Source organism: Triticum dicoccoides, chromosome 2B (genome assembly GCF_002162155.2).
Source record: "Triticum dicoccoides isolate Atlit2015 ecotype Zavitan chromosome 2B, WEW_v2.0, whole genome shotgun sequence".
Lineage (NCBI taxonomy): Eukaryota > Viridiplantae > Streptophyta > Magnoliopsida > Poales > Poaceae > Triticum > Triticum dicoccoides.
In genome coordinates, this window is record NC_041383.1 from 155,549,904 (window position 1) to 155,561,052 (window position 11,149).

Consider the following 11,149-nt stretch of genomic DNA (forward strand, 5'->3'; position numbering starts at 1 on the left):
CACATGTTCAGCCCGCGACACGCGGTACTACCGCTCCAGGGGCGCGGTACTACCGTGGCCGACCATGGTACTTCCGCGACAGCAGCACAGACCGGAACTTGCCTGACTAGGGAGCAGTACTACCGCTCGCGCGGTACTACCGCTCCCCCTTGCGGTACTACCGCCAGGCAGGAAAGTCACGGCCTGGGAAGGGCGCGGATGAAATAAATTACATCCGTGCCTACTTCCGCTGAAACTGAGGTGGTACAAAAATCCGATGCGGTACTACCGCTCTCGAGGCGCGGTACTACCATTGCGGGCGCGAATGTAAAAAATTACATCCGCGCCTATTACCGTGACGCAGCGGTACTAGGTAGGAGGGCCACAGTACTACGACTCCTGGGGAGCGGTACTACCGTGGGCCGCCGCGGTACTACCGCGCTGGACGAGCGGTACTACCGTGGGTGGCGCGGATGTAAAAAATTACATCCGCCCCTACTACCGCACCGGAGCGGCACTAGACCTGGGAGTCGCGGTACTACGGCTCCAGAGGAGCGGTACTACCGTGACACACAGCGGTACTACCGCTTGTACTTGCGGTACTACCGCAAGTACAGCAGTAATCGTCAGATTTCCGCACAACCAAGATAACGAAGGGAAGCTCCAAAATGCAGGGAAAGGAGGGACAAGTGTACGTGTTGATTCCACCCAAACCTTTCCGACGCAGACCCCCTCTTAATTGTACGGCTCTCCTACGACTCAAATCCACCAAAGAGAAACGTAGAACAACGCCGACTTCAATAGTCTCCGAGGGGCACCGAATCGTCTCGTGCCTAGTGATGAAGTATCTGAGAAACTCAAGGCACACGATTAGTCCGCAAAAGCATTGTCATCAATCACCAAAACACCTAAGGGATAAATATGCCCTTACACGTGCCTTGTGTAGCTCGTCCATGAGTTCATCCACGATGGGGATAGGAAATTTGTACTTGGAAATCTTGGCGTTTAGAGCATGGTAGTCGTTGCAGAAACGCCATGAACCATCGGCCTTGCGCACGAGGAGCACCAGCGCGGAGAACTGTGATGTCGAGATCCGGATGATGCCCTAGGCGAGCATGACTGCACACTGCCGCTCTAGCTCTTCCTTCTGCAGCTGGGGGTAGCGGTACGACCGTACGACGACTGGAGCTGTGTCCGGCAGTAGGTGGATGCGGTGGTCGTAAGGCCGGACTGGCGGCAGGCCCTATGGCTCATCAAAAAGGTCATTGTGCTGCTGCAACAGGCTAGCCAACAGGGGATGCTCAGCGTCGACGGCGGCCGCCGTCAACTGGGGCAGAGGAGCCGCCGGGGAGGCGCCCCCTACGCCCTCCCACCTAATGCAGCAACCCAGGCGCCAGAAAGTCATCGTCATGGCATCGAAGTCCCAGAGGATGGGACCCAGAGTCCGTAAGAAGTCGACACCGAGGATGAAGTCGATGCCGACGCAGGTGACGCTGAAGTGCTCGTCGCCGATGATGATGGGGCCATGCCGAGCAATACCCTGGCAGTGGAGACGGTCACTGTTGGCCACGGTAACGCGTAGCTGCTCCCTGCCAGTCCGCTGCAACGCCAGGCGACGCATGGTGGCCCCGGGCAGGAAGTTATGAGTGGAGCCCATATCCAGGAGTGCGAGGAACCGCTCGCCGTTGATCGTCATCGGCAGCAGCATAGTCTTCTCCGTCCAGGTGCCCGCGAGTGCATGGAGGGAGACAATGAGGGCGTTCGCCTGGGCGGCCCCTGGAGGAACCTCGTCGGCCAAGGGGGCGGCCGGGTCACCGAGCCCGGCGGCGGCATCCTCCTCGATGTAATCTGCGGCCTTCAAATAGAATAGGCGCGGGCAAACGTGGCTCGGGACGTAGGGCTCGTCGCAGTTGTAGCACATCCCCTGACGACGGCACTCGAGCTGCTCGACCGAGGTGAGCCGACGGAAAGGGCGTGTCGCGGCCGGAGCGTTGGGCGCCGCGGGGGCCTGGGCCAGACGCCCTGGCGCTGGTGGTGTCGGTGGTGGCCGGGAGGCTGTCGGACGCCTTGGGACGGTGACGCCTGCTGCATGGCCATCGTGCGGTGCTCGAAGGCGCGGGCATAATACATTGTTGTCTGGAGGTCCTGTGGTCCCCGCATCTCCATGTCCACGCGGATATGATCCGGCAGACCGCCAACGAAGAGCTCAGCCTGCTGGCGAGCCGTGACACCGGGTGCGTGGCATGGCAGGGCCTGGAAGCGGTCGGCAAAGTCCTGCACCGTAGAGGTGAAAGGTAGGCGCCCAAGCTCCGCTAGCCGGCTCCCGCGTATCGGCGGTCCGAAGCATAAGAAACAAAGCTCGCGGAAATGCTCCCATCTAGGCATGCCGCCCTCGTCCTGCTCGAGGGCGTAATACCATGTCTGTGCGGCGCCTTGGAGGTGGTAGGAGGCGATCCAGGTGCGGTCGGACGCGAGCGTGCGTTGCCCCCTGAAAAACTGGTCACACTGATTGAGCCAATTCAGGGGGTCCACGGTGCCATCGTAGATGGCGAACTCAAGCTTGGAGAAGCACGGCGGCGTCTGGCCGTGGACGACGGAGGGGTACACCTGTTGGTGTGGACCAGCGAGGATGACGGAGCCGAGTAGGTGGGCATCAGAGGGCCACCTTGGAACAGGGGCCCGTCGACGTTGGCGTAAGGGTCGGCGGAGCCCGAGGGGCCGCCAAACTGTATGGCCGAGGGCGGCGCCGGCGGGGGCAGCACATGCGGCTGGCCTGAGGCCGTCGTGTAGACCGTCTCGATGGACCCGGCGCGCCAGGCCGTTAGTGTTGATGGCGATGGGGGGAACCGTACCTGGTGGATGGGCACCCCCTGAGCCGTCGTTGGGGCGCCCTGGGCCGAGGTTGCCGGCAGCGGCGGCGGCAGCAACTGCTATTGCTGCAGCGCCACGGTGGGAGCGACGGAGGGCTGTTGTTGCTGCTGCATGGTGGAGGCATCGGAGTGCGCCGCGGGCACAGGCGGGAGCGATGGGGGTCGCCGAGGGTGGAGGCTGCTGCGGCGGCGGGGCGGTGGCGAAGGGCATAGGCGGCTGCGGCCCATAGGGACTCGCGAGGAGCGTGTGGATGCTCGCGACCGCCTGGGTGAGATCCCGGAGGGCAGCCGTGGGGGTGGCGATCGGCGGCGTCCAGGCGGTGGAGGACATCGGTCCCAACAAGGATGGCGCGCCCGCCGCTGAGGTCGGCGGCGGTGTGGTGGTGGTCGGTGGCGGAAGGGTGGTGGTGGGAAGAGGTGTAGACATGACCGAGAGACAACTGATACCAAATTGATAGGAGGTGGGATCCTACCAGGCCTAGGCCTCAGGTTGTAGGGGTGGAAGGGAGGATTGCGAGGTGCTGGGCGCGTTGGCGCCGTGGTCGCGCAGCGAGGAGGAGAGGGCGTAGGGGCGGCTAGGGTTTAGGGTTCCGGCTCAGGAGCCGGGCAATAGTTATGACTTATTGCTTAATTCCAAAACGAGTCCTTACAAGTGTTTATATATTCCTCGATGAGCTAATAAAAATAAAGATAAGTTGGGCCAAGCCCCTAACTAGTTGCGCCATTGGGCCTCCACCGGCTATAAGTGACGCCGGTCATAACATCCACACTAACCTATTTCTCTCAACATGCAAGCATGCCACATCGACATTCAACCATGCATGGGTAATGTCCATCTCAACATGCAATCATGCACGTGAAGATACTGATTATATTCAATATAACTGTGCAATATTCTAATACAACAGATAATATGTATTTTAATCCAAATATTAATGTTCTGTATAACTAAATGTATAGAATATATTGCAATCAATTCCTGCAGCAACGCGAGGGCTATCATACAGTTATACTTGTGCCAGTCCCAAAACCATTTTCTTAAAAGGTCGCATTGGATGTGAAGATACATCTAAAGATGGATTGACACTTGTTCCTAATTAAAAGCTCACCATTCCTATAGGGATGATCGAGTCCTGCCATGGTGATGGGTACTACTCCCTCCGTTCTCAAATATTTGTCTTTCTAGCCATCTCAAATGGACTACAACATACGGATGTATGTAGACATGTTTTAAAGTGTAGATTCACTCATTTTGCTCCGTATGTAGTCATTTGTTGAAATCTCTATAAAGACAATTATTTAGGAACGGAGGGAGTACTACTGAAGAACAGCACTGTTGTCTTTTTTTTTCAGAATGCATTGTATTATCTTAGTACATTAACTTATGCTGAGTTACACTGTAATACTTGAGGAAATTGTTTACCACTGCCTTTATTTCACTAATTGCCTCTTTTCCCCTCACCATGCTTTTCCTTGTTTATTTTTGTATCAGCTTGTTTGGCTGAAAGAATTTAAGCATATTGAGAACACGAGCAGCGCCATTGACCCTGTTACTGGTGTTGATGAAGATCTTGCTATGATGATCCGGGAGTACATCGTTCCTGGGCAGAATCTAGCTGTTGGAAAGCTTGAATATAAAAGTATCATTGAAGACAAGTTGGTCAGTGTTTACTCCCTTAGTCCCTTGTGCTTATATTCTGAACAAGTCGGGTACCAATTTTACTGTAGCTTTCTTCAGGGGATATCCTGCCTGTATGGTGATTCTGTCATGGAGTTGATGTGGGGCCTGAAGAACTGCATCCAGTATTTAGTGCCTTCAGAAAAGGTGGAGGTGACTAAAGATGATCGCCTCCGTATGAGTAAAGGAATGAAAATTGTCCTTGAATATTATCACTTAAAAGTCGAACCAGAGATGGTTAGTACATCGCTTCCCTCCTGCTGTGCATCGCTTTCTGCTTTAGTACTCGCTGTCATATCTTGTTACACTTAGAGCCCTTAAGGTGACCAAAGTGATGCAATATTTTTGTCTTGAGGTTTTCTCCTTCTGGTGATATATAAATGATCCTTATTTCCAGGTTAATAAGCATATTATTGAGACAGCAGGTGTTGTGCATAGTTGTGATCATTGTGTGAACAAAAATGCTAAGTCCTTGAGGGCTGCTGGTGAGCACCTAAAGAAGATTTCAAACATCGACTCTCAGAATTGGTGTTTAATTAAACTAGCGACTGCTCTCAAGATAATATGTTACCCTGGAGAGGAACTTCCTGGCATTCCTCTCGAGGTAAATTATGCTAATATTTTGTAAAATTATTCTTGGCTTGTTTCTGTGCATTTTTTTAAGAAACTTATTATTCGATTAATGGGTCAAAAGTGTTATTATCTTGCAGGTTTTCTCAGCAGAGGAGTATTCCAAGTTGATGGAGCATGGAGCTCGATACGAAGGTAAACTACTTAAGGTGGCTTGCAAGACTGTCTTCGAGGAAATGATGTGGGCCCGTCGCCTTAGGAATAGGATGTTGAGACTCTTGTCCCATTACGTGAGGGAGGCAAGAAAAGCATATGAAGCTGACCGAGCTTCGAAGAGCAGCTATTGATCCGACAAAAAGGTATTGGGTGTGTTTTTAGCAGGCATTCTGTGGCGGACGGCCTGCATCTTCAGCCCTGGGTGTTGGACATCGCCATAGGCCTGCTTTAAATCTTTCAACCTCCATGTCACTGCAAGGTTGCTTCGAATGAAGAAATATGCACTCATTTGGTTCACCTCTCCATGCTTTTATTCCTTGTTTATTTCTGTATCAGGTTGTTTGGCTGAAAGAATTTAAGCATATTGAGAACACGAGCAGCGCCATTGACCCTGTTACTGGTGTTGATGATCTTGCTATGATGATCTGGAACTTCATCGTTCCTGGGCAGAATCTAGCTGTTGGGAAGCTTGAATATAAACATATCAATGAAGACAAGTTGGTCAGTGTTTACTCCCTTAGTCCCTTGTGCTTATATTCTGAACAAGTTGGGTACCAATTTTACTGTGGCTTTCTTCAGGGAATATCCTGCCTGTATGGTGATGCTGTCATGGAGTTGATATGGGGCCTGAAGAACTGCATCCATTATTTAGTGCCATCAGAAAAGTTGGAGGTGACTAAAGATGATCGCCTCCGTATGAGTAAAGGAATGAAAATCGCTTTCTGCTTTAGTACTCGCTGTCATATCTTGTTACACTTAGAGCCCTTAAGGTGACCAAAGTGATGCAATATTTTTCCAATATTTTTGTCTTGAGGTTTTCTCCTTCTGGTGATATAGAAATGATCCTTATTTCCAGGTTAATAAGCATATTATTGAGACAGCAGGTGTTGTGTATAGTTGTGATCATTGTGTGAACAAAAATGCTAAGTCCTTGAGGGCTGCTGGTGAGCACCTAAAGAAGATTTCAAACATCGACTCTCAGAATTGGTGTCTAATTAAACTAGCGACTGCTCTCAAGATAATATGTTACCCTGGAGAGGAACTTCCTGGCATTCCTCTTGAGATAAATTATACTAATATTTTGCAAAATTATTTTTGGCCTGTTTCTGTTCATTTTTTAGGAAACTTGTTATTCAATTAATGGGTCAAAAGTGTTATTATCTTGCAGGTTTTCTCAGCAGAGAAGTATTCCAAGTCGATGGAGGATGGACCTCGATACGAAGGTAAACTACTTAAGGTGGCTTGCAAGACTGTCTTCGAGGAAATGGTGTGGGCCCATCGCCTTAGAAATAGGATGTTAAGACTGTTGGCCCATTACGTGAGGGAGGCAGGAAAAGCATATGAAGTTGACCAAGCTTCAATGAGCAGCTATTGATCCGACAAAAAGGTATTGGGTGTGTTTTTAGCAGGCGTTGTGTGGCGGACGGCCTGCATCTTCAGCCCTGGGTGTTGGACATCACCAGGGGCATGCTTTAAATCTTCAACCTCAATGTCGTTGCACCTATCCCGATTGAGATTTGGTGGGGGGTCTACCCTTGCTCATGTACACTAGCCAATCAGGGAAGGTTTAATTTTCTGGTTATGCTAGGTTACTGGAGGCTCTGGAAGCAAACATAATGTTTATGAGCACTTCTGATTTATTTCCTTGGTTTGTCTTGTTTCTTATGTGTCCAAATGCGATCCCGTTTTGAGTCTCGTTGCAAGAGATTGATGGTCCATATGTTCCTGATTTTGAGTCTTTGCTTGAAACATATATAAGTTTTTTTTTCTTGAGATTTTTCAAAGTTAGGCAGGGGGTGATCTCAAGAATCATCATTAGTCATGCCTATTTTTACAACACCGTTTATTGAACTGGAAGCAGAACACCTTATCTTATGAACAAGAGGTATAAACTGAATCCCTACGTCACGCCTGGGCCTGCCCATCTGGCGCCCCTGACGTGAGACTTCACTACGTCTCGCTATAAGAGAGACATAGGGGTGCCCAAGAGTCCAGTTCAGGATGGACCGCTGGCTGATAATTAACACTAAAAGTGTTGATAATTAACCATTACTGGCAGACGATCATGAGGGACATGCAGCACCCGTCACAATTTTGTCAACTGAGCTGGCATGCCTGTCACACAATCAGCCAAGAAGTGATGCCTTCTGCAACGATTTAGCATTTGAGCAAACAGGAGTTGCAGATATCAAACTGCAACCGACTAGCAAAGAAATAAGAGCTTTGGTTTCCAGTACAACAATGAAGCACTGCAAATAATAATAGAGGTTTAGAGTTTGCATAGGATAGCTTAACTACAACGGCTAAATGCATTTAAGCATCCAAAATATTAACAACTAGGAGTTTGACAGACAATAATAGAAGCTCAAATCTGGCAAAGTTCTTCTGAGCGTGTCTTAGATCCTTGATTTTCTGCAACTGATCCATCTTCAGTTCTGCACTATTGCTCTTCCTCAATCACGGCAGTTTGCATGCAGTCCGACAGTAGACAAACAGGAAGGCCACACTCCAATCTTTTGTCTGGGATCCAAATTGGTGCTTGGCCTCCAAATAGTACAGTATCTCTGAAGTAGCGTGGTACCCTATCTCTGTAGTCGTGTGAGAACTTATTGAATTTTTGCCTCGAGGCGGGAACTAGATAGGGCAGGCTGTAGTATGGAGACATGTATGTAGCAGTGCTAACCCCAATCTCACAACAGACGACAATGACATGAGAGCAAGGCTTGTGAAGTACCTGTGGCTTGCTGCATGAACAGGTGGCAGTTTTTACAATTGTGGATCCTTCAGACTTATTCATACTGAGGTTATAGTCCGTCTTCAGGTGAACAGTCACCTCCCTCTTCCTTCCCTTAACTGTAAATTTTTGATCCACTACATTACCGAGATAACCTTTTTCATTGGTGTCCGTATACATAAGTTTGTGCGTCTCGGATTTCTGCATCTCGGAGGTCATGTCAACCTGAACACGTTCAGGGAAGTTAGTTGATGGGTTGCCGATTGCTTTGTTTGCTGCAACACTTGTGTTTTTGAAGTACTCTACCAAGCGCAGGAATGTCACCTCCACTATCGCACTGAGCGGAAGGCATGTTATCCCTATCAATACATGGTCGTTCTTATATACATCAGCTATATAACTGCCCATGATGCCATACCTTGCTCCATTTTGATCATATGCCAGTGACCACTTCTCCTTTGGTTTCATACTGATCCAGTCAGAGAACTTTGTTATCTTTCTGTCTCCTTCCTTCACATACCCCACTGAATCATGTTGGTTGCATGGCCTTTGCACCTCAAGTTCCGCCATTTCATGCTCGACTGATTCCTGCTGCATTTCCCCACTAGCACCATGTTCTTTCTCCGCCATATATGTGGACGTCAACTCATCAAGCTCCTTCCAGATTTTACCAAATTTATGGCGTCGCTTTTGCTGGCAAAGTTTCTTGAACATCATCACAAGCTTCTTGTCGCCAAAATACGAAAAGAAGTTTTCAGCAAGGTCTTCCATGCACCACCGGCTTTCTGCTCTACACCATTGTCGCTCACAGGAATTCAGAAAGTCCTCCACGGCATCAATCAACTCCTTTTTGTAGTCGTGTATAATGCACACATCAGACTGATGCACCACTGCTCGCTCCAAATTCCTAAGAAACCACAACCAGCTTTCGTTGGTCTCGCCCTCAACGACAGCACATGCTACTGGAATGGAGAAATCATTAGCATCTAATGCTACAGCAGTCAACAGCATCCCTTGATATTTCCCGCATAGTGGTGTGGCCTTGATGCATAGCACAGGGCGACAGGTACGAAAGGCCTGTAAGCACTGTCCAAATGCCCAAAACATACGCTGGAGGACACGGAAATCTTTACACCCTGCAACCTCTGCATCCTTGATGTCAACAAAACTACCAGGGTTTTTACGTGCTATATCCTTAAGTAACCTCGGGGCAAAGTTGTGTGAATCATAAAATGTACCAAATTTCCTCTCCAGAGCAAACTGTTTTGCTCTCCACGCCTCACCAGGACTAATCTGCTTACCAAACTGACCAGTGAGATAATCTCCAATTTCCTTTGCTGTCATTGTCAAGTCTTCCACAAGGGCACCAAAGCAGAAGCCACTTGTCAGGCTTTTTGTCCCAGGCAACACAACCGTCGCCAGTTGATAATAATCATCATTTACAGCTTTGAGCAGAATGTCATAATGCTCTATCTCAGAAGATTGCACATACAACATGAACTTCTGCGTCACATTTCTTTTTCTCTTCAATTTATTGGCAAATGAACTCCAACACTTGTCAGTCGTAAAGTAATGTATGTCCCACGGGCAGTACTCCAAATAACTGTCCACTTCAGAGGAGTCGTCGTAGGAGTCACTTTTGTGTTGTTTGAGGAACCCCTTAATAGCGAGATCTTGTGTTTCTGGATGGAGCCGGAACAACTTGAAGATCCAGAGCTGTAGATCCACCAATGACATCGACTGCGGCTGCAGCGGTAGCTCGCCGATGACATGTGCACAGTTGTTCTCTACAAAAGTGTCTAACGAATCTTCAACTAAATCATCGCCCTGAACGCTGTCAAACATTTCTCCAAGTCCATAGTACACATGCATCTGGATCGGTTCTTCAACCTACAGTACCAAAGATGAAATGCATTCAGACGCATCAAACTACCAAGCAAGATTATTCGCAAACAAAAACACATATCACACAAAAAAACATATCAAGCTAGATTGCCGATGGGAGGGGGCTGATAGGTACAGTGAAAGCTACAAACCTGCGGTATGCGAGGCTTCCTGGCGGCCTTCGCTGTCGCCGTCGTCGGGGCCTTCCGCTTCCTCGCGCCGGCGGCGGTACCCTGCGAAATCAGAACACGCAGATTTCAACAAAATGGGTGGAGCGAATCCATCGAGGGGTACCCGGAGGGCGGCGACGAGAGTGTACCGGCTGGGGGGCGGGGGGAGCGTCGGGGCCAACTATGGAGGGACCTCCAGTGGCGGCGGCGCGTGGTTCCTCCATCGCCGGCTTCGTCGGAGCAGGGCTGCCGCCGTCGGTGCCGAGGTCGGAGTAGGTTTCCATCTTTTTTTGTGCGCGCATTTGGCGAACAGGAAGTGAGTTTTCCCTCGCTTCTGCGGCTTTTCCCTCCATTTTTCTTGTTGATTGGCCGCTCGCGGTTGTGCCTTAGACTAGCCACAATGGATAGTAACATACACTAATAACATACACATATCCCTAGACTATATTACTACCTTCATAGTGGGTAGTAACATAAGTGTGGTAACATGCAAAGCTTCATTTATTAGGTTATAGACTCATATTGCATTGGGACATGTGATGTTACAGTAACTAGCTAAGTTACTATAACTATCTCTTTCCTCATTAACACACTGCCACATAAGCAAATTTGCTGAGTTGGACTCGATGTTACTGCTGAAGTTATTCCCACTGTGGCTAGTCTTAGACTGCATTTCCATTTGCTGTTGGGCTCTCATCCCCACAGAGAAACAAAAGAAATCCACTCTCCTCAAGAAAACTCGTAAGAAACAGGAGAAAAAAAAAATAAGGTGATGAAAACCATGTTATAGTGGAACACAATTAAAAAAAAACAAGTTCAAAAATCAAAATCATTTAGGAGTTTTGATTTTTTTTCCAGCAATGAGCATTGTTGAGGAAATCGTTAATTGGTAGCTGCTTGGTTGGCTGGCGAGTAGGGGCTTAATAGGTAATCAGCAAGTTTTTTTTAATCGAATGATTATCAGTTTGTCAACTACCCGGTGACCCTACTAGTAGGGATTTATCAGCAAGGTAACTAGTTAATCGGACGAATTGTTGAACAGGGGCAC

At 49.0% G+C, this 11,149-nt stretch overlaps 1 protein-coding gene across 1 annotated transcript in view; it reads right to left on the bottom strand.

The window, feature by feature from the left end:
* Positions 1-7,667: 7,667 nt before the first annotated feature.
* Positions 7,668-11,149, bottom strand: part of LOC119360711 — a 4,342-nt gene continuing 860 nt past the window's right edge. The window contains exons 3-5 of the mRNA XM_037626235.1: positions 10,251-10,385; positions 10,084-10,164; positions 7,668-9,937 (exon numbers count right to left, since the gene is read on the bottom strand). Coding sequence (XP_037482132.1) covers positions 7,754-9,937; positions 10,084-10,164; positions 10,251-10,385 — 2,400 coding nt within the window. The 3' untranslated portion in view covers positions 7,668-7,753. The remainder of the gene's footprint in view (positions 9,938-10,083; positions 10,165-10,250; positions 10,386-11,149) is intronic.